This window comes from Mesocricetus auratus, unplaced genomic scaffold, assembly GCF_017639785.1.
Source record: "Mesocricetus auratus isolate SY011 unplaced genomic scaffold, BCM_Maur_2.0 Super-Scaffold_100027, whole genome shotgun sequence".
Taxonomy (NCBI): Eukaryota; Metazoa; Chordata; class Mammalia; order Rodentia; family Cricetidae; genus Mesocricetus; species Mesocricetus auratus.
This window is the reverse complement of record NW_024429208.1, coordinates 17,875,133-17,898,834: the sequence shown is the minus strand read 5'-3', so window position 1 is coordinate 17,898,834 and position 23,702 is coordinate 17,875,133. Positions and strand designations below refer to the sequence as shown.

At 44.3% G+C, this 23,702-nt stretch overlaps 1 protein-coding gene across 3 annotated transcripts; it reads right to left on the bottom strand.

Moving 5' to 3' along the window:
* Positions 1–3,049: 3,049 nt before the first annotated feature.
* Nrbf2 (nuclear receptor binding factor 2) lies at positions 3,050–21,666 on the bottom strand. Of its 3 annotated transcripts, none has more exons than XM_040732264.1 (5): positions 21,468–21,666; positions 11,690–11,774; positions 8,647–8,741; positions 6,617–6,657; positions 3,050–4,533 (listed from the first exon to the last, which is right to left on the bottom strand). In XM_040732264.1, the coding sequence occupies exons 4-5, from the start codon at positions 6,638–6,640 to the stop codon at positions 3,826–3,828; spliced, it is 732 nt and encodes a 243-aa protein (XP_040588198.1). In that variant the 5' UTR covers positions 6,641–6,657; positions 8,647–8,741; positions 11,690–11,774; positions 21,468–21,666; the 3' UTR covers positions 3,050–3,825. The 3 variants fall into 3 exon arrangements, with proteins under 3 accessions (XP_040588198.1, XP_040588199.1, XP_005070865.1); XM_040732265.1 differs by lacking the exon at positions 21,468–21,666 and adding an exon at positions 11,862–11,877; XM_005070808.4 differs by lacking the exon at positions 8,647–8,741.
* Between the last annotated feature and the right edge of the window lie 2,036 nt (positions 21,667–23,702).

Here is a 23,702-nt window from a genome sequence, read left to right as displayed (position 1 = left end):
GCGCCACCACCACCCGGCGGAAAGCACTCTTAAATACCTGATTTGATGAGTATATGCAATATGCAGGTATAGATGCAGCCTGCTGCTTCTGGATGCCAGGCCAGCTATGAAGAAGGGAAAGGAATGCAAGTTAGCCACTATGGTTATTTAGTTCACTCTACTATGCATTGGGGTTTCACAGGCCAGAGAGGATATAATGCCATGTGTGTTGCTCTTATGTAAGATTTAGAAGTTGACTAAGAGTTAGGACATTGATCCTACAATTAGATGAGTGTCCCTTAAAGCTGAGTGAAGTGAATAGTATTCAGAGTACTCTGGCTCCCAGTCCATTGAGATACAGTCCAGACTGGCCTCCAATTCCCTGTGCTGACTAGGCTGAGCCTGAACTAGTAGTAATTTTTCTGCTTCTGTGTCCCTACTGTGAGTGCTGAGGGGTGTAGGCTTGTATTATCATACTAGGTTTATGTGGTGTTAGGGTTAGAGTCCAAGGCATACTGGGTTTCATGCTGAGCACATACCCTACCAACATAGATCCCAAGCCCTTAGGCAACTTAAGCAAAAGGAAAAATTGTCACTGAGTCACTAGCTGCATAGAAAGTTGGATTTCTAGTCTTGGCCAGGGAGGTTCTCACAGCTGACTTCAGCTGTTCAGCCAGATCTCAGCGAGTTTTGTGATGCTAGGCATTGACCTAGCATGGTTTGATTTCCGCATCATACACAAAAAGAAATCAGCTGTCATTCACAAGCCATCCTAGATGCAGTGAAGAACAGAAGTTTGCTTTTATGTGTGTGCTCTGTAAGATCTCAGTTTTGGGGCCAATGGAGCCTACATTCTAAATGTAGGCTGTGTGTGGAAGTCCAAGGGCAAGTGGTGGGAATTGGTTTTCTTCTTCCGACACACACACACACACACCTGCCTGATCCCCCTTGAGATTCAACTGAGGCAAGACTTGAAAGTCCAGGTTGCCAAGAGGTGGTGGCATATACCTTTAGTCCCATCTCAGGAGGCAGAGGCAGGCGGATCTGAGTCGAGGTCAACCTGGTCTACACAGTGAGTTCCAGGACAGTCAAGGCAACAGAGAAAGACCCTGTCTCACACTCTTCCCCGACCCTGCCAAAAAAGGTCCAGGTCAGTGGCCAGAAAGATGAATGACTCTGTTTAGGTTTTTCTTCCAAAAGACCCAGGGTTTACTTCCCAGTACCCACAATGGTGGTTCACAACCTTTTATAACTCCAGTTCCAGGGGACCCAACACCCTCTTCTGGTCTCCATGAGCATAAGGCACAGATGTCTGTGGTGCAGACATACATGCAGACAAAATACCCACATACATAAAAGTCAAAGGGGATAGATAAGCCTCCAGTTCCTGGTGCTTCACAGTTTTCCAAATTATATCTAATTTTTGTGAGTGGCCAGAGGACAGTTTGTACAAATTTGTTTAGTCTTGGGTCCTGAGGAATGTCAAGCTGGGATTAACGCCTTTACCCACTGAGCCATCTCACCAGGCCTGTTAACTTTTATAAATTAGGTTTCCATATCTGTTCTAGGCTAGGCTAGCAAGACTGTGGGTACAGTCAGTGGTAGAGCCCTGGATCCTACCCCAAGATTGCCAAGGCCTCAGTCAGACCCTTTACCATAGCATGCTAGAAGACCCAAAATTAGTTTCTCACTGTCATCGTCCACCAGATGGCACTACTGATCATCCGTGGTTTCTAAAGGAAAGAACTGAAACATAACCCCTAGTGCTGCTACTCACTTCCCGATATTGCTAATTACAATGACGGACTATTGAGAGTGATCATCCTTCACCCCCAACCACCTGGAACAGTGGTTCTCAACCTGTGGGTCATGACCCCCTTTAGGGGTCATTTACAAACAATAACAAAATTAGTTATGAAGTAGCAATATGATAATTTTATAACGGAGGTGACCACAACATGAGGAACTATATTAAAAGGTCTCAGCATTAGGGAGGTTGAGAACCACTGCCCTACAATAGTTTAGTAACCTCTAGTCTTGAAGGCATAGATGGCCCAGGCCATACCCTTCCTAGTAGCATTCAACTTAACCATTAAAATACTTACGAGTCTGGAAGGTGCTCGATGTGCAAGTGCGAGCACTTCAGTAAAAGAGCCAGGCATGGCAGCAAGGGCCTATTATCCCAGTGCTGAGGGAAGGAGACAAGAAGGCTCAAGAGCTCAGAGGCAGCCAAGCTAGTTCATCTGGAGAGCTCCAGCTTCAGAGGCCTGGTCTCCAAAGACAGGTGGAGGGGGCTGAGGAAGACACCTGATGCTGGCCTTTTTGCACAGGGCATGCACACACTATGCTTTCTGAAAAGAACGATCATTTCTTTCACCAAACATCTGAGTAAAGGCCAACTGGTTTTCCTCTTCACTCAGGGTCTCACTTTTGACATCAACGTGTGTGGGTTCTCCACTAGTTACTCAGATGTCCTTCGATCTCCTTCAGTTTTGACACTTACCTGTATTGTTATGTGGTGTTGGATCCCACAAGTGAGTGTCCACCTTGGGTCAAAACACAAGACCAGGTTTAACTTCAGCTTGCCAACTTCAGGTTAGTCCTCCGTCCCACTTTGAATTACTTTGCTAGAATAGGCCAGGTGGACAAAACCCATTTTATAAAAACGGAACTCGGGAGGAAGTACTGAGGGATGTAAGAGTGGCATACCTCTTTAACACATGGTGACACAACACACACACACTTGGAGCACAGGCTCCAGCACAGAACTAAGCAGTGTACACAAGAGCTTCAACAAAGGAAAGGAAAAGGTCTAGGAAAAGAGCAAACCAGTTAGTGACGGGAAGGGAGAGCAGAAGCGGCAGGAAGTACTCACCTCGTACAAAACAAAGCTTTTCTTTTCCTTCTTGCTCTGTGCTAGACAAGCTCTCTGTAAAGAGGGGGGTAGGATCACAAGCCTGAGACCACCATCAACTGTTTACTCATAGCTGGGCCTTGTGGGAAGAAAAGGCAGGGACACAGGGAGAAGCCATGGAGTACCTTGTTAACCACCAGCCATACTCAACAAGGGTATGAAACACAATTACTTTATTGATTTCTTACAATCAAATACTGCTAACTAGCATTACTTTCACACATGCATCATTCAGAACTAAGGACAGTTCCTCGGTATTTTCAAATGATGCATCATATAACACAAAGTTAGAACTTAAAATGCACCCTGATTAATTATGTAAACTGGTAATTTTTTTAAAAAGCATAGCTAATAATTTGGTTCCTTTCTTCATAAAATGGAAATTTAAATATTTCTCCTGATAGTCTTGAGGTTATCATTATGAGTAGTGCAAACTGTGGCACATACAGTTCCATCTGGAAGGGTGTATCTTACACACCGTATCTCAACAAACAAAATGTGCATAAAATGCATACAGTCAATGCATGATAGAAAGCATGTTCCAAATACAAGTGAGCCTTTCAGGCCACCATATTTAGCTTTTGCATTATCATTTATGGCATTATAGATTAATTACATGTGACATACTTTTATACATTTAACCCTGAAGATAAGAAAAATAACTGTTTGAAAAATGATTCCAGGTAGCCATTTGGTTTGTATCATAAGAAAGCGAACCTCCATCCAAGAGTTCAGTGTCTGCCAAGTCGGAATCATGAGCTTTAGTCGTAAGATAAGTGATGTTTCACAGTGACTGTCCCAGGTCCTGGCATGGCCTCTTCTCTCACAGTAGACCAGATGAAGGAGCATTTCTGGGATTCCCCTGGGGCGTGGCTTTCCCTTTGTATTCTTTTCTGGATTAACTGTTAACAGCTCTCCAATGGCCTTCCATTTTAATCACTCATGAATCCTTTCAGAATGTCCTCAGAGAGCTCCAGAAGAGGGAGCTCTGGGGATGGGAAGTCCAGGGGAGGAAGATTGGGTATTGGAATGTCCTTGGCTTTCCCAGTATGGGCGGCAAACTTCTGCCAGGTTGAAGAGGCTGTGGCAGTTTCTGAGTGTGGTGGCAAGCTCCACAGCTCTGACTTCTCCACAAAGTCAGCATCAACGTCCAGCTCCTTCTCTGTTGACCCTTTCAGGAGTCTGGCCTTCTCAGCCTTTAGTTGTTTATTTTCTTTCCTTAGTCTTTCATTCTCAGCCACAAGGAATTCCACATGCCTCTTCAAATCTGCAATTTTGGTTGCCTGCTCCTCTATAATTGTTTTATCATCTTTTGGGGCTTTGCTTCCGATACACGGTTCCGTTGGCTCATTCTTTTGCTGAAGTAAATATAGCAGTGTGTCTGGATCCCTGTCAAAGACCCCCTGAACCTCAGGAAGGCGCTTCTCTGTGGAAGCGATGTATGTTTGAGAAAGTAGAGGGTTCTGACCCTCCATGTCCTCAGAGGGCCTGTGAGATGCCTGCAAGTGGGGGTTTCCATCCCTGTCTGTGCTATGCTGCGCTTTTAACCGCTCCTCACGTTTTGCCCTCTTCCACCTCTCCTGGATGAGGAGAAGCTGTTTCATGTGGCTGTCCCGTTGCAGTTCCAGTGATAAGTGAGCCTGAGACACAAAAGGAAAAGTCAGTGTATAGAACTTAGAGCTAGAAATGTCAGACTTATGCACCTGAACACTTGCTTGAGTGGCTGTGGAATCTTTAGGGGGTGTGGTCTTCATCAGTGACTTACCTGTGGTGGGCCTTGTGAATCATAAGCAGTTTCTGCTTTCTGATCCACAGAAATTAACAAGCCAAGTCACCGGCTGTCACTGTGGGCTGAGTTCCAAGTGCCATGCCTTCCCTACCATGATGGACTGTACCCCATCATCTGTGGTCTTCCAATGCACAGGGTATCCGGGAAGCTTGATGTACACCGTACGACAGCCATCACAAATTCTGCACTACCACATGTAGCTCGGTTCAGTCTGAGCAAAGTAGTTTTACTCTGCCAGTGCTAAAGTTTACAGGAACTAAGTCCTCAGTTCAGTCCAACCCTCTTAGGCACCTGTCATTATATAATCAAGAAATTGTCTATACAGCAAGGGGTGTAGCTCAGTGGACTAATGTTCAATAGCATGTAAAGACCCAGGCTTGCACCTAGACTGCTGGAAAAAAATGAAAAAAATTTTGGATAAAGTTTTTTTTGTAAATATTTAATTTTGTGTATGTACATGAGTATATGTACATGGAGGTAAGAAGGGGTTAGATCCCCTGGAACTGGAGACACAGACTTAATAATCTGAGTCCCTGCCGTGACCCACATGGAACCCTGACTAGGGAGGCAAGACAAGGGTGCATTTTAAGTTCTAACTTTGTGTTATAAGATGCATCATTTGAAAATACCGACACATGTCCAGAACTGACAGAGCTGTGCCTACTACCACCACACCCTGGATCTCATCGTGCTTGCTACTATGTACAGCGCCGGGGCAGGGGCTGGCTGCTCTCTGGAGGCGGACAGCAGTCCCAAGCTGTCAATAACTGGGAGGACAAAGCTGCGGTAGCTAGTTTTTGCACACACCAACATCCATACTTGGACCACAGGAAGAAGGCTTTGTCAGTTCTGAGACAGACCCATACGGGGAACAGTTTTGCCAACTTCTCATGGGTCTAAAGCTATGTATGGTGTTTGTCATGGCTGTGCCCAAGTAAATAATATGCACTCATCACTCTGGGCTTTTGCTAACTCCAAGCTGCTGTGTGGGTGATGGGAACCAAACTCATATCCTCTGGAGAGCAGCCAGTGCTTTTAACTGCTCAGCCACCTCTCCAGCCCCAGGATGAAGGCATTTTTAAGATTTAGGCACAGGTCTTCCCGAAGCACATTAAGACAATATAAAGTCATCCTGAAACAGATCTCAAAGTCCAGGAATCTTCTAAGTATTCAAGAGACAAACAGGAGATTATTCAGACTTAAATTGCCTGTGACAAAGCAAAAGTGTGGTCCATCTAGTTGCCCTAGGCCATTCCTGCTTCCCCAGTGTGAGCCAGTGTCAAAAGCTATGGGGAATTAGGAAAGGTCCTCATGGGCTGTAAAAACACCTGGCAGCCTGAGACCTGTAAGTAACAACAGGAACCAGGAAAGCATGGCTACAAGGCCCACGGTGGCTCATATAGTTTATTTTCTTCAGAAAACACACCTGAATATTTTTTCCAGTGTTTTGAGAAAGGTGCAAAACTTTTTAAGTTTTACACGATTCAAATCTCCACAATAAAATCTTTCTTTAAAAAAAGATTGTATTTTTTAGCTGGGCATGGTAACACACATCTTTAATCCCAGCACTGGGGAGACAGAAGAGGATGGATCTCAGATTTCAAGGCCACCCCTTGCTCTACACAGTGTGCTCCAGGCCAGAAAGGACTATATAGTGAGACCCTTATCTCAAAAAAGAAAAAGAAAAAAAATTGAACAAAAGATTTTTTTGTTTGTTTTGATGATGGAGGAGGGAGGAGAGCAATGCCGATGGGGAGGGAAGAGAGCAATGCCAATGGGGGCAGAAGAGAGGACCAGCTCCCCTAGCTCCGAAGGTGTTTGTAAGCCTCCTAGCAGAAGGACTGGGAACCAGCCGTACCTGGGTTCTTTGAACTGCTGAGTCAACTCTCCAACCCCCCCAAAACATTTCTGCAAATACTATTAGCATGTCTCACCTGCTCCGACTGTGTCAACTTCATGGCTTCAGAGAGATAAGCTGGTTAAAAACAACAACAACAAAAAAAGGTGAGCAGATTAATATGCGCATCACTATTTTGTAATTTTAGGCTAATAATGGAAGTGTTTACTCCTCACAATTCAGAACTTGGTCTTCTAAGCAATTGTGCTAAGAAGGTAAGTTTGAAGACAGTATTAACTTCTCCCAAAAGAAAGTCACTGGTAAATAAATATTTTCTAACCTATCTTTAAAATTGAGGCTTTGAAACCTCTAAGTTGAGCAGGCTGGGGACTTAGCCATGGCAGAGTGCTTGCCTAACACAAACCTGTACCCAACAATGCAGAACAAGAAGATTTGTAGATTTTTATGATGAAGGAACTGAAGATTTAATTAGAAAAACTGTTTATAATCAAAATTAAGTAAAGAATTCACTAAGGCCTTGTACTCAACAAAAATATCAACAGATGCTCATGAGTGTCCATCTGCACCACATCACTGTGGTCTCCTGTGAGAACTATTTTTATCAACTATTTCTGAGCTATACCAACAGCCTAAGCCAGACACTGTGGTACATGTAATTCTAGCATTTGGGAGGTTGACATAGGAGTGTCATAAGTTCAAAACCAGCATAAGCTACACAGACTGTCTAAACAACAACAACACTTAGAAGTTATTGAGGACAGAATACTATTTATGAAGAAAGTCAAACATCTCTTTAAATCTTGATCAAATTCTGGGTGACTTAATCTGTTGGATTTTAATAGGCAATGCTGATATCCTTACATTTCTCTTTGGGCTAAGAAAAAGAAAGCTGACATGATTTGGATGTTTCTTTGTTTAAAGCAGGGAGGGCATCAGGAGCTGAAGAGATGGCTCAATGGTTAAGAGCGCTGGCTGTTTACCCAGAGGGCTCAGGTTTGATTCCCAGCATCCATATGTTGGTTCACAACTATAACTCCAATCTCAGGGGATCCAATGCCTTCTTCTGGGATAAACATTGCACAAATATATATATGCAAACAAAACACCCATACAATGAATGAAATTATTTATTTTAAATAAAAATTTAAAAAATTAGTCTCACATGTAAAACAAGCTTGTTTCTAATTTAAATTAAAAAAAATTTTTTTAGTCTCATGATGTAGCCCAGGCTGCCTTCAAATTCAACAACACTCCTGACTCAGCTCCCTGAGTGCTGGATTTGAACATCTCTTTTTTAAAGTCAGATTCTACCATTGTCAAGATGTAAAATTTATGGGCTGGCCCAAAAAACTCTGAGATGACAGTATTTCTAGGCCCATGGTAGATGTTGATAAGGTTTCACTTCCATGTCATGGCACATGCGTGCAAGATGAGAGGAAAACTTGTGGAATCGGTTCTCTTCTACTGTGTGGGTTCCAGGAACCAGACTCAAGTCACCAGGCTTGGTGGCAAGCACCTTACTTGCTTGTGCTGTCTTTTCTTTGTCAAAACTGATTTTCTAGAGCTGTCAGGAAGGCACAGCAGCTGAAGGTACTTGTAACACAAACCTGACTCCTGAGTTTGATCCCTGGATCCCACTCGCCAGAAGTTGTCCTCTAACCTCCAAACATGCACTATGGCACATGTGCACCGCACCACACACACACACACACACACACACACACACGCACACACGCACGCACGCACGCACGCACGCACGCACGCACGCACGCACACACGCACACACAAATAAAATAATAAATTCTCTCAGATATTTGTCACAACAATGGAAAGAATGCAGAAAACTAGAACCAAGAAGTGGGGTCATTGTTGTGACTCTGCCTAATTATATTGTTCAGAGGTCATGGAGAAGGGAAGGCAGCTTAAAAGGCTGTGTGTGGAGCTTAAAGGGCAATTTCAGTGAGAACACAGCAACCAGAATGCTGACCACAATGCAGACACAAATGACTAGGCTCAGGAGGTGTCAGACAAAAATGTAACCCTGACTAATACAAAACCAAGAGCAAGTTCTACAATACTCCAAATTCATTTACGAATTACACTTACAGTCCTTTCCCGTCTTAGCTTTTCATGGCTTTCCTCATCTACTTGTTTTTAGCTTCTGCATTCTGCTATATGTTCCTCTGTATTTTATAGTCTTTCTGGAATAATCAAAATAAAATAACAAGTATTACTAATAATGGATCAAGCTCTCGATCACTGTAAACTTTTTGGAATCTCTGATGTTTACACTAATTTCCCTTTGTAGTTATTACAACACTGTTGTCTGGTCTTAATCCAAATACTTTAATGTTTTGGTTTTTAATTTCATGACTTAGAATTTCCTCTCTGCTAGGTTTTACCAACCTTGAGATTCAAATTAGATGTCTCTAATTTGGGGGGATGAATATCTATCATCTTTGCTCCAATCATACTGGCCACATTTATACATTTCTCTTCAACTTTTCCTGGCCCTTTACTCCTGTCCTGAGTCTATCAAGCTGTATTCTCTTTCTTTCCCTTTTGTTCATCTGTTTGCAAACCTGTTGTGACATTCTATCCAGTGTTCTGCTATTGCTTGGATACATCATGGAATTTTCTTGGGACATCCCTCTCATATTTTCTGCATGCATTTATCTCCTCTGAACTACAGTTTGCTTTAAACCACCTGTCTCTAACAATGAGAATAGCTTTCACAAAACCAAGTTTAAAACAACTGGACATGCTGACCTTAGCTGACCTTAGCAGAGCCCTGAAGGTGAATATAGCATGATAGGATACCTACAGATACTCCAAACGTGCAAAGAATTCAGCAAGGACCACACTACCACTTTAGAGATTTCCCACAAAAGTCTTAAAACTGACACAAAAAAAAAGGAGGGGGAAAGTTACTTTGAAAGAAAAGGGGGCTGGACGGTGGTGGCTCATGACTTAATCCAGAACAGGCTCCAAAGCTACACAGAGGAACCCCATCGCGAAAAAAAACAAAGAAAAGAAAGAAAGAAGAGAAAAGAAGAAAAGGGAGACTGGAGAGATGGCTGGGCCATTAAGAGCACATTGCTCTTTAAAAGGACCCAGCTCTGGCTCCCAGCACCCACAAAGGGTTGTTACTCCAATCCTAGCAGATCCCATGTCCTCTCGCCTCCATGTACCTGCACAAATCCATGATAAACAGGCATTTAAAATAAAATAAACATTATTTTAAAATTTAAAAAAAGATAAATTGAGTGCACAGACATGCTTTCCCCCACAAAATCACTTTGATAATCTTCTGATACTGAAATATATGAAAGAACTATCTCAAAAATTGTTTTCTCACATATATTCTTTCCCTTCCCAACTCCTCCCAGATCCTTTCCACCTTCCTACCCACCCAACTTCATGTTCTTACTCTCAAAGAAAATAAAAACAAAACAAAACAAAACAGTAAGACCAAAAAATACCAAAACTTAATCAAAATGTTCACTCTCCCACACCTAAAAAACCATGAGAACTATTTCATGTTGGTCAGCTACTCCTGGGCATGGGGCCTGCCCTGGAGAGTGCTTGATAGTCCCAGCATCACTACTGGAGGAAATGTATTTCCCCTTCCCCAGCATGGATCAACCACAATTAGCTTCTTGGTTAGGGGTGGGGTTTGCCCACTTTCTTTTCTCAGTGCTAGGATATTCTGGTTTTAATCTAAGCAGGTTTTATGCATGATGTCAGTCTCTGTAAGTTTGTATGTCTATCAGTCCTATTGTGTTCAGAAAAATCCTAACAATACAGGTAATTACTTCTTTTAATTATAGCACAAGGCTAATATATAAAGTAGAGGTTAAGTAAACAGTAGGAACCCCCCCCCAAACCTACCTAGTTATTTGCAAGTTCTACCACTGAGCTACATTGCATAGTCTCACATGGTTGTTTTAAGTCTTCAAAGACAAAAGAGCTTAGGGGTGATTCTGTTTCTCTCTTTCATGTTCTTCAGCATATTCTGCACTTAGTGTACAACATATAATGACCCACTCCACTTTAACCTTTGACACACACAGGAAACCAAACTCACTATGGTTAATGAACCAGGGCTCTCATCCACATCACAGTTTTCTTAAACATGGTGCGCCAGCATGGTAGTTACTACAAACCAACAATCTAGTTAATAGTATGGCTGAGGAGAGATCTAAAGACCACTAGTTTCATGTTGTGGAAAACTGCACTGAACATAAAAACACTCTAAATACTGAGGTGCCTAGTAATGTACTCAAGACCTACAGCAGACACATGGGCAGGCACACATCAATGGCACAACCGGTTCTTGTTGGTGTGTTTTTAGGGAAGAGACTGGCTATAGAGCCATGGCTGGTATCTAATTGTACAACGTTCCCCCCTCTCACCAAAGTGTCCGTATAGAATTATAGGTATGAGCCACTCACTAACTGCAACAAATCAAGCCCTTCAGGAGGCTGAGGGAGGAGGACTGCTCAAGTCTGGGAGGTAACATGGGCTATGTGGGCTATATAATGAGTACTAGGCTATCAAGGGCTAGATAAGCAAAACCCTGAATCAACAAATTTTTTTCTCTCCTGATAATTACTTGCAGGCACAACATACCAATGATTTATCCAAAGCAGTGCCCACTGTGACTTTGTATTTCAACAGTAAAATAACATTCTTTTCCCCACCAGGAAAAAATTCTGCTCTCATCAGAGGGAAGGAAAAGTGCTTCCTAGCAGAAAGACTGCAGAGTTTGTTCCAGAACAGACACGACACTCACTCTCGATGGAAAACAAGGCCCTCAGATCTATTTATGAGGCTAACTCAGAAATCTGGGTCTCTGATAAGAAACCAGTGCATGCTAAGTGTGTACTTACACTAAGCTCCATCTCTAGCCCCAGAGAGCCAATAACTAAATAACAGCAGTAGTAGCTACAGTATCTCTCTATCTCTCCATCCATCTCTCCATCCATCCATCCGACAAGTACAGTAACAAAAGATTCTTGGGCTTTTTTTTGCAGCAGCAGCAGCAGGATTTCACTTGGCAGTCTAGGCTGGTCTCCAACTCATGGCAATAATACCAGCCTCAGTCCGCCAACGGCTCTATCTAGTATTTATTTAGAAAAATCCTTACCTGTAGCCTTTTTGTGACAAGAAATCGCTTCTTCGTATTTCCCAGCAGCTAACAAACGGTCTGCTCGTCGGCTCTGTTGGTGAGCCTAGAAGATAAAAATTCCGAGTTATTCCAAATTATAAAACAAGACTTTTAAAAAACAATCTTTTAGCCAGGCAGTGGTGATGCACACCTCTGGGCAAGCGGAGGCAGGAGCATCTCTGTAAAGTTCGAGGCCAGCCTGGTCTACAGAGTGAGCTCCAGAACAACTAGGGTTGTTGTTACAGAGATACTCTGTCCTGAAAAACAAAACAAAGAAACAAACAAATGAAAAATCCCAAAAACAAACAAATCGATTTTTTTTATTAAAAAAACTATGCTATGCAAGGAGCCAAGCCTAGAACCATATCATTTAGGAATTGGCAACTCCTCTCTACATAAAACCCTCTCCAGTAATCAGGATCTAACTGCTAAGTGACCTCTATTCTTCCACTGCTCAGAAAGCCAAAAGAGTTACAATCCCAGGTATTACTCAAAACATGAACTTTCTTGATATTTAACTAGTTATTTCAAAGAGACATTTTATAGGTATTTTCAATAGTCTGTATAGTCTAAAAACTTTAACCATGAAACGTATCATGAAAAATTCAAGTTTCTTATAGCTGATCATTCTTCCCTTTAAACATTAAAATTACTACTTATCTTAAAATTAAAAACAAAATACAGTTGAGAGATTTTGATACTAACACTTAATATTAATATTTCCTCATGTAAAATTCATCAAGAAAAGGAAGACAAACTTAGAGGTTCTAGAAAAGCAAAGGGCTTAGATGCCCTACCGTAAAGGTGTATAGATTAAACAGTGCTGCCCTTCTTCCAGGGACATTTAATTTCCCTAAGCCTCCAGAGCCAGCCATGGAGCCACATCTGTAATGCTGGCTCTCAGAAGAAAAGCCATCTCCTAGCTCAGGTTAGCCTAATCAACACAGCAAGACCACGCCACAAAAGACTAAAGACCAGAAGGTATAGTCAGTGGTAAAATACCTACCCAGAATGACAATTAAACAAACAAACAAATAAATAAATCCTCCAAAGGCCGGAGACAGCTCAAGATAGAGCACCTGGCTAGCACTTATGAGGCTGTTAATCACAAACAACAACAACAAAAGAGCTTGAATATACATTATTTCACTTACAGCTTTGTCAACCTGTTTCCTTCTTTCTCTTACATAGCAAGGCCAGTAACTTAAGTTTATATCATTTAGATAGGAGGGAAAAATGAGCAACAGAAGGGGGAAGAGAATGCTGTCAGGCACACATGGGGCAGTCTTCTAGCCAACAAGTCTTTCTCTTCTCTTCTCCCCTTCCCCACTGCCCCTTTTGGTTTGGAGGCAGGGTTTCTCTGTATTGTTTTGGAGGCTGTCCTGGAACTCGCTCTGTAGACCAGGCTGGCCTTGAACTCACAGAGATCCGCCTGCCTCTGCCTCCTGAGTGCTGGGATTAAAGGTGTGCTCCACCGATGCCTGGAGGGTCTTTCCTCTCTTAACCAGAAGATAACTATGCAAAGTTTCTTTTTAAAAAAGAAAGAGGTCTTGGGCAGGTGCATGCAAGTGATTGCAGCACTCAGGAGTAAAGGAAGAGAACTGAGCAGGACCTTTTCGCAAACAAAGATATGCATGCAAGCATGTGTGGTGGCTGTGGTGGTTAGTTGTTTTTAAATCAACTTAACACAAGTTTGGTTATCTAGGAAGAGGGAACCTCAACTGAGAATATGCCCCTATCAGAGTTGCCTGCAGGCAAGCCTATGATTGATGTGGAAGGACCCAGCACACAATGGGCAGGGTCACCACTGGGCAGGAGGTCTCGGGTTAAGAAAGTAGGGCAGAGCAAGCCATGGGGAGCAACCAAGTAAGAAGCATTCTTCCATAGCCTCTACATCAGCCTTGAGTTCCTGCTCTGACTTCCCTGGATGATGGATTACAAGTTGTCAATTCAAATAAACTGTCTTCTCTACACTGACTTTGGCCATTGTCTTAGTTACTATTCTATTGCTGCAAAGAGATACCATGAGCAGGGCAACTCTTATAAAAGAAAGCATCCAGGACTTGCTTACAGTTTCAGAGGGTTAGTCCATGATCATCATAGCAAGGATGCAAGCAGTCATGGTGCTGGGTTAATAGCTGGGAACGTTACATCCTGATCCACCGGCAGCAGGCAAAGAGACTGACTGGGCCTGGTGTGGGCTTTTTTTTTTTTTTTTTTTTTTTACGAGACAGGGTTTCTCTGTATTGTCTTGGAGGCTGTCGGTCCAGCCCAGCCTCAACTCATAGATCCGCCTGCCTCTGCCTCCCGAGTGCTGGGATTAAAGGCGTGCGCCACCACTGCCTGGCTGGTGTGGGCTTTTGATATGTCAAAGCACACCCCCAAAGACACCCCCCTCAACAATGCCAATACCTCCTAATCCTTCTGCATAAATATTCGAGTCTGAGAGCCATTCTCAATTCAAACCATCACATTCATGGTGTTTATCACAGCAATGGAACCCAAAAGTGGCTCTCAGCCTTAATCACAGCATTTAGGAGATGGAAGCCAAACTAAATAGACAGACAGACAGACAGACAGACAGACAGATAGATAGATAGATAGATAGATAGATAGATAAAAATCAGATGTTCTGGGGTACAGGAGAACTTACCTAATAAATAAATAAGTGAACAGCACCGGTAACCCTTCTTCACAACAGCATTATTTACAATAACCAAAATGGGACCAATACAAACATTCCCAAGAGGAACAGACAAATCAAGTATAGCTCAAGGGAATCTGTTCAGTCTTAAAAGGGAAGGAAGGGATACCTCACAACATAAATATAGTTAACCTTACTGAACTATGCCCATAAACATGGTTGGGATGACAAGTCTATGGATTTTGGCTTACGTGCTTTTTAAGTGAAAACACTAACCTGCTCTGTCAGGTGTAAAATGATTTATTTTGAAGGCTTTCCACAATGTACCATACCTGCTTCATAGAAATCACTTTTGCAGCTGAGATTACAGATACACTCAGGCATGTCTGTTGAGTGATACTCAAGACAAAGCAAAAGTGAAGACAGAAAGAGAAAAGAGCACTTCTGCTTATATTTCCCTACTTCTATTTTTGTAAAAAAGAAACAAACTGTTTTTAAAGGCAAGATCATTCCTTCCCATTGTTTCAGAGAGGCTTTATCCTTCAAATAGCAATTATGCAAACTTTTCTCTGAATCTCAGTTTCTGAATAGGAGCTTAAAATATAGGCTAATTTTAACCATGGAGGCTTGAACTGAGTAAAAAGTATGTTCTGAACACCTAGATATTTTCTAGTATACAGATTTTATAAATAGGATCCCTTGCCTGGCCTTGAAATCCTCATTCTCTTGCCTCTACCTCCTCCTGCATGCTGGGAATATAAGCATGCACCACCACTCTCAGATGAAAGGACAGGTCTTTCTAACTTTCTTTTTATTTGTTGTCTTTCACTTCATTTCCTGTCTCTGCGTATCCACCCTCTGTGCTTGCAGCCACCCCCCCCCTCCTGAGATAAAGTAAAACTTTAAGAAAAAAAAGGGGGGGATCGTGGAAGCTGCGGTAAACCCTTTTATCCATGCAGGCCTTTGGTTTCTGCTACACTACGCTGGGCCCTCACTGGAACTCCTCGTTTATCCTGCAGCTTTGTCTGCTGGACAGGTCCCTTCACGTGCTCCAGCAGATCACAGATGGGGTGGATATTGGGGTGGGCCACACACAACCCTGCTTCTGGGTCTGGGCAGCTGCAGGGTTGGTCAGCCTTCCAGCTCTCCCGTCTTCACCACCAGGGTGAGCTCTCCTGCACTGCCCTGACAAGTTCACCTTTGCAGTGATGAGCAGGGAGTGGGGCCAGTGCTCCTGCCTCCTCGCCCTCAGGGTGGGACACCTCTCGTGTTGCTCAGATGACGTGTAGGGGCCACTCTCCCAAGTGCTGTGGCAGATGAGGGGCCTCTCCCACCAGCCTCATGCAGTCCACGCTACCACATGACAAGTGAGTAATGAAGACAGGTTCTCCCAGGATCACAACTTCAGGACTGGCTCACCCACACCTCTGCCAACCTAACATGACTGGCTCTATTGTGTTGCTCAGTGGGGTGGAGGACTGGTGGAGAAGACCTTTAATCCCAGCACTTGGGAGGCAGATGCAGGCAGACCTCTGAGTTCGAGGCCATCCTGTTCTACAAAGCGAGTTCCAGGACAGCTAGGGCTCTAAACTCTAGCTCAAAAACAAAATACACTAAAAAGAAACCACTCCCCCCAAAAAACCCACGAAGGAGGGAGGGAGGGAGGGAGGGAGGGAGGGAAGGAAGGAAGGAAGGAAGGAAGGAAGGAAGGAAGGAAGGAAGGAAGGAAGGGAGAGAAGAAAGAATCAGAAGAAAGAGCAAGAACAAAGTGCAATCTGGGATGTCACAGACGATGGCTCACACCTCTAATCCCAAACTCCTAGCTACATGAGTTTGAGACCAGCCTGAGTTACATGAGACCCTGTCTCCAAATAAATGGTAATAAAAAGATAAACAATACTATAGAAACCTATTTTGATAGTTATTTTTTAAAGGAATCTTTAGGATTCTCCCTTAAAAACTGATTGTTGGTACAATTACAGCCATTAAAATAAATCCACAAATGTGTTTCTTTAGTAATTCCAAGTAAAATCAAAACACAGTCCACCTCTTTCTGTATACTACTTTCCCCCAGCTACTGTGGCTCTATGCCAGGTGTGTTACATTCTTACATTGCCTGGCTTTCTGGACACTTAAAAAGAATCCCAAAGCCTGGATTTTCAAACCTGGGGTCAGAAAACAAGAACAGCAATGAATCTTGAAGTGGTTTTAACTACAGGACAGGCCTGAAGAAAGTGAACCAACCCAAAGTCTGTCAAAGGAATCCTATTCCAGAGTTCTGGACTCCACAGGCTCTCAGACACTGTACACTGCTCTTCCTGCCCCAGAAATGAGCTTCCATCATCTAAACAAACAAACAAAAAAATTCTAGCAACAAAATTAGGTTACTAAGTGAATGAATTTACTCAAGGACTTTTTACTTCTCCAGGCTACTTTAAAAATGTAGGTTCAAGGCCACCTTTCTTAGCACAAGTGGTGCTTGCCTGTTTGGTGCCACCATTCAGAAGGCAGAGACAGGCAGAGTTCTGTCAGCTAGAGACCAGCCCAGTCTACACAGCAAGTTTCAGGACACAGACAAATCTTGTCTCAAAACAAAACAAAAAAATCTCCAAGGTTATAAATAACTGTATCTTGCAGTTTATTGATCTCTGACCCAAATATTAGAAAGAAGGCAGAGAGAGGATATCTACTATATCCCTGACAGGTATGATCTTCAACTGGGAGCAAAGGGGAGTCGTTATCTTTATGTCTGCCCCGGTTTACCAGAGTCTGCCACAAACAAGTATCAAGGGTCTAATTCACAGACCAGCTAGACTAAAGATAACTAACTGCTCCAGTGAACTGAGGACCTCATTTCAACTCTGAAGACCAACTTTTCCCTTGTACTACTTTGTTGAGAAGCTTTTTCCTTCCATTGGTTTCTAGTTGAGCTTGTTGTTTTTTTCCAAAACTATTATCACCTGCTGTGCAGACAATGAGAATCTGGTATAGGTCCTTTCAAATTGCAGGATGTAACCCATTAACAGGTTATAAAATCAATTTAGTATTAAGAAAAACCCAGAAACTAGATAGATAGCCAAGCAGTAAAAGCACTGGTTCCTCCTCCAGAGAACCTAAGTTCAATTCCAGAGCCCACATGGTGAAAACTCCACTTCCCAGGGACCCAATGACCTCTTCTGGCCCAAGAGCACCAGACACATATGTAGTGCACAAACATACATGAAGGCAACACACTGTACGTGTGCATGTGACCCTAGTTTGGCTATATTTTGGGTGACATGTGAGACACTCAAGAAATATTCCATAATATAGCAGCTTGGCAGTACTACACACACAAGAGACTTATCCGTAAAGGATTTCTCAGTGCAGATCACAGGTAAAGCAGATGGGTAAATAATGCCCTAATACAAAGCTAAATGACCTATTTTAGATTCTGGCTTTCAAACCCCACTATCTCAACTTATTCTGCATTTCAATGTCATAGTCCATATAACTGGTAGAATAGCTTGCTTAGCTCTTAAGGCAAGATAAATAAGAGAAATAATGAAGCCCTAGCATTTACTAATTGTTGGCTAAATCAGCACTCCATTACCACCACTCCTCACCCCCACCCAGGGTACTGCCAAGTAAGTCCAACCCTGCCTATGGCACAGGAATTATGTTCCTTAGGTTATTTTCGGGGCAACACAAAAGGGATTGAAACAGCCTCTTTTTTGTAAAGATTTTAATTCTAATAATATGACTAGTATGGGAAGTTCCAATGCTACATTAAAGGCAGCCATTCCTTAGCCCATGATATGAATCTTTCCCTTGTATGAGATGCATGAAAGTACTAACCACTTCAGGCAAAATTAGAACTAAGCACTCCATAAGGAAGCTCAGGTTTTCAACAAACACTCCCAGCACTCTTAACCCTGAACAGAAACAGGTGTGACTGAAGAAGGATGAACACATAAAAAGCAAAACAAAGCAAGCGTGGTTGTGCAGTCACATGGGCATCGCCTGCAGCAGCCTAGGCAAGCAAAGCATGGACTAAGATCTGACATCACTACCAAGTTGGCAGCACTAGAAATTACCTCAAGGAAGTTTTGACGACCATTTGCTACCAGACAAATGCAAAAATGTAACGCATGGAAAGAAATACCTAACACACACTAAGTGAAAATTAATAAGCTGCACGTGGTGGTGCAGGCGTCTCATCACAGCACTCAGGCAGGAGGATCACAAGTTTGAAGCTAGCCTAAACTACACACTGTGGCCTGGTCTTATGACTCTACCCCCAAAAAAGCAAACAACACAAAGGAAAAAAAACTAGATAGAACAAATGTATCCAGAATTGAAAGACTATTTTTCCTTCAAAGGAAATAAAATGTCTCCTGACCAACTCTAAAAATCAGAGAGCTAGCGCATCTGTAATAGCCACATATTAAAATGCAGTAGTAATCAATCTAGTCTCTTCCATGTCCCTGAAACGCACTGTGAGGAAACTAGCCTTGTTCTAACCCTAACAATAAAACTCTACAGCAGAGGCAGTAGTGACCAATGAAAATGACAAGCACACTAATATGGAAGCATTGTTAGAAGCACCGACCTAAGCAATCACTTAAGTCCCTCACTTGAGGCTTGTTCACCAGCAATCTCTCAAACGATTCTTACTGTTTAATAAGAACCAAGGATACTCTGAGGACACAGGATTCTAAACCCATGCACATTACGAATCTGGAGTACACTCCAATGATAAACTTGGATAGTTTACTGGAATTTTCAAAGATACACATAAAGTCACAGAATTTGGAGCTACCTTTAATGTTGAGTAAACAAGATACTGTAGTGTATTAACTGATGTGTGTGTGTATGAGAGAGAGAGAGAGAGAGAGAGAGAGAGAGAGAGAGAGAGAGAGAGAGAGAGAGAGAGAGAGAGAGGAGAGAGGAGAGAGGAGAGAGGAGAGAGGAGAGATGGAGCGCATCTTCAAAACTTTAAGTCTAGGGCTCCGGGGATAAAAACACTTGCCACCATTCTGATTACATGAGTTTAATGCCCAAACCCACATGGTGGAGAACTGACACTCCCAAGTTAACCTGATTTCCACACATGTGAAACGCACACATACACAAACCCAGGTCTTCCACAGCTCTCTAATAGGGGCTTACCACTGCTACCTTGCAACACGCTTAATTCAAGTAAACATCCAGACATTTTTATCTTTCACTAAACAACTAAGCTAGATGTCAGAAATCTTCAAAATCTCAAATGGCTTAAAAATTCAAGCCGACACATTTCTGAAGTTTGTCACGTTAATTCTGAGACCGGATAATGAAACTGTGCTAGCCTCCTTATTTGCTCACCGGCCGGGAATACCAACATATAGAAAGCCAAAGCAGGATGACCCAGTGCTTAAGAACAACCTAGGCAACAGAGTGAGCTTGAAGCTAGCATGGCTCAAACTAAGGAAAAGTACTGTTGCCATCCTTCACCTCGTTTTTCTGAGACTGAGCACCTGGCGTTCCACCTACCACTGAAGTGCAGTTCCAGCCCTCTCTTAAGCCACGACACAGTGGAGTAGTTAGCTGGGATCATGCTACACCCTGCTGCCAAATCAAGTGAAACTACCTGGAACTGAACCAGTGGTCGTTCTGCAAGGGCACTTGAACTTTGAAGCACTTTGTAAACAGCTGGCTACGACCTAATAATATTCCTGTGGAGTTTCTGTATTGAGTCATCCACGCTTCACCGCAAACTATAGTGACCACTCTTGAAAACAAGAGAGGTGCAAGGCATTTCCCTGGCTTTCCAAGATTCTCCAATGAAGGCTAATCATTTCTTTTTCTTTTTAAAAAATTTTCAAGACAGGGTTTCTCTGTGTAGTTTTTGTAGACGAGGCTGGCCTTGAACTCACAGAGATCCGCCTCCTGAGCGCTGGGATTAAAGGCGTGGGCCACCACCGCCCAGCTAGGCTAATCGTTGTTAAGTGTAAACAATTTAGGCAGAGGCCAACTTAGTAACTCTAGGATAGGCTCTTCAGGGCTGATAACCTGGCTCCCACCAGGTGATCACTCTCAGGCACTCAAGCTCGACAAGTTCAAATCTCATTAAGTGAAATGACAAGGGCTTACGGCCTCATTAACAACAGCGGCTAAATCCTCCAACGTCCTACCTACAAAGCACAGCTCGTTTCTTTTATCTGTGTTTAACCCTCACAAGAAACCTGAAAAAGGAAATGAGATGAACATTTTTGCTGAAGGTCTCTATTAGGTGACTAAGCCAGAGTTCAAATCCAAGCAGATTTCTGACTCCAGGAATCTATACACTCAAACCACAGTCTCTGGCTTCTCTGCACAGCACGAACCAGGCTCTTCCAAGCCAACAGGGCTGAGTTCCAAAGGGAGAAATCAATCCTCCGCGGTCCTGTTCCCAACTCCACCACATCACAAACCACCTACAAACTAGGGACTTCCAAGTTCTAGTCTGCAACGCTAAGAAATCGGACGTCTGCATCTACATTACGTGAACCTTTCCCAGGAAACCCAAAGATGCCCTGTGACCACTCTGGGAAAAACAAACAACAACAAAACAAAACAAAACAAACAAACAAACAAAAAAACCCCAGCAACAAAGCAGCCTCTGTGGAAGGTTTGGGGTTTTGTGGGGTTGTTTTTTTGGGGGCGGGGTCTTTTGCCTAAACCAGTACGGACCGGGCTCCCTGGGCTTTTTCTGAGAAAGGCGAACATCTCTGGTACTTTCGGAGAGGCCTCGAGCAATGGGACTGGGCTGCGGGGAGGGGACTGCGGTTCCCTCCCCAGCTGCTCCGAAGGAGCCTCGGTTGGCGCAGCTGTGAGGGCAGCCGGGAGATGGGGGGGTGTGAGAGGCGCGGCCCGGACACCCCGACTTTGCCCGCGGCCTGCAGGCGGCTACGTGGCGCCGGGACACGGTCCCAGAAGGGCAGAAGCGACGGGCCCCGAGGGAGAGAGGCCCGGGCACCGGGGGTCGAGGTCCCCCCCTCAGCTCGCGGTCCCCCCGCTTCAACCCGGGCTGTCCCTCAGCCCCCCGCGCTGCCCCGCAGCCTACCCGGCCCTCCACAGGCGCGCTTTCCCCCTCAGCCCGCGACCACTCACAAGGTTGAGGGGTCCTTCCATCACTTCCATAGACCCCGGGGTGAGCGGCGGCCCGAGGCGGAGCGGCGGCGCCTGGGCACATGGAGGGGCAGCGAGGGCAAGGGACGCGGCGGCGGCTGGCGGGAGGGAGGCTCCGCACGGTACCCGGAGCCGGCAGCGAGAGCCCAAGAGCGACGGCCGGCCGCGCCACTTCCGCCTCCGACGTCGCGCCGCGCGGGGCCGTCCCTGCGTCCCCGCGCACCGCGCCGTAACGTCACGCGCCGGCGTGGGGGCGGGGCTCCGGGCGAGGCTGAGAACGGGGGAGTGGGCGGGGCTGGGGGCGGGGCATCGGCTAAGTGACGGGAGCCCTCCCCCCCCCACCTCTCGGGAGTAGCGGGGGCCAGGGTCTGGGCTTTTGGCCGCCACCGCCGCGTCACCGAGAGGAGCTGGCTCCGGATAGTAGTTAACACGGTTTCTGCACAGTTGATCTTTCTTCCTGACTTCCGGCAGCCTTTCCCAGATCCTCTTTTCTCTCACCTCCACCCCCTCCTTTGCCGTTTCTGTTCTAACTAGTGACTTTTTTTCAAGAAGTAAATTTGAGCCAGGTTTGCTCCAGGTTTCCACACGTTTACCATTTGAGAAAGAGTCTGTGTGTAACCCTCACGTTGAACGTGTGTCAGTCCTTGTACCTCAGCCTCCTGGGTACTGTGGGTAAAAAGCAGGTGCCACCAAACCTCTCCACCTTGGGGACTGACAGATGACCCCAGGCTAAAACAAGGAGTGCAAACAGCCAATTATAACGGTTCTTCAGCAACTATGTACTAACTAAGTCACTGTGTTGTTCTTTTTGTACCAGAAACCCTGACAAGTAGATGGGGGGATGGAATGGAGAGGAGCTGAGAGAGAGAGAATAGCCAAGAAACAGTTGGATGTAGGAAACAAGGCTTAATCTGGAGATTTTACAGTACCGAATGCTGCAAAGAGAAAAATCAAAGAGCTGCATGCATGTACTGTATGGAATAGCAAACAGACCTGCCTTCAGTGGGCGGTGGTAGCGCCGGCCTTTAATCCCAGCACTCAGGAGGCAGAGGCAGGCGGATTTCTGTGAGTTCAAGGCCAGCCTGGTCTACAGAGTGAGTTCCAGGACAGCCTCCAAAACAATACAGAGAAACCCTATCTCAAACAAACAAACAACCAAAAAAACAAACAAACCTGCCTTCAAGCTCCTGACTCATCTCTCAATGATGGAACCTGGAATTGTCAACCAAATAAACCTTTCTCCCGGATATCGCTTTTGGTCAAGCTACTTCATGACAGCAACCGCAACCGTGGCATAGAAAAGCATCTCCCGGGATGATGAAACTGAAAAGCAGAACCTGTTAAAATAGATAATAGTCAAGAGTAGTGAATCTGTGTCACTGCATTGTTCTCTCCTCAATGGCCAGCTGCCCAGTGAACATGGGCAATAACTCTAGAACAAACCAGAAGCTGGACAAGGAAGGAGCATGTGGTACATTCAAGTATGTACGCTTGCAAGCACTTTTATCTACATCAGAGAGAAAAATGTGTCCAAACTTTGACCATGATCATCATGTCTGCCAGTTCCATCACAGGCTGTGATAACATGCTGTGAGTGACCAGAATGGTAAATCTTCAAAGACCTGAGAACTGTCCAGGTTCATCTACAGAGAATGCCCATTCATTCTCAGGTTACAAACGAAGGTTACCACAATCCCCGGACCATTCCAGCTGTGAACATAGTAGAACATGCCTACTACTGAACAAATCAGTAAGTCTCGTTTGCTGCTTGGGGCTAGGGTTTTTTGAGAGAGCTGGCCCTACAAAGTTTACCCAGGAAAATGCAGTCCACATGACAAACTCCAGCCCAGAGTGGTTCATTCCCCAGGGGCTTGCTACGCTAGAAGGGGGTTTCCAAAGTGTACCACAAGCCTTACTTGCAGAGATTCTTTTTGTTTGTTTGTTTTTGGTTTTGGTTTTGGTTTTTGGTTTTTCAAGGCAGGCTTTAGAGGCTGTCCTGAAACTAGCTCTTGTAGACCAGGCTGGTCTCGACCTCACGGAGATCTGCTGGCCTCTGCCTCCTGAGTGCTGGAGATTCTTTAGATCTTAGCCACTCTAGTCACACATACACAATATTGCTTTTCTTCAGCATCAAGGTAGCGCAGTCTTACACTGCACACTGTGAGGGAGTCTTAGCTCTTAAGAAACTGTCCTCTTGTTTGACTGGATTTTTTTTTT

What these genes read in the sequence shown, in the direction of transcription:
- Nrbf2 (XM_005070808.4), bottom strand. Translation starts at nt 21,497, where the DNA reads ATGGAAGTGATGGAAGGACCCCTCAACCTT. An exon ending in TTGTCACAAAAAGGCTACAG is followed by an intron (nt 6,658 to 11,689) that starts GTAAGGATTTTT and finishes GTTTTTAACCAG; the next exon opens with CTTATCTCTCTGAAGCCATG. An exon ending in AGTTGACACAGTCGGAGCAG is followed by an intron (nt 4,534 to 6,616) that starts GTGAGACATGCT and finishes TTTGTGTCTCAG; the next exon opens with GCTCACTTATCACTGGAACT.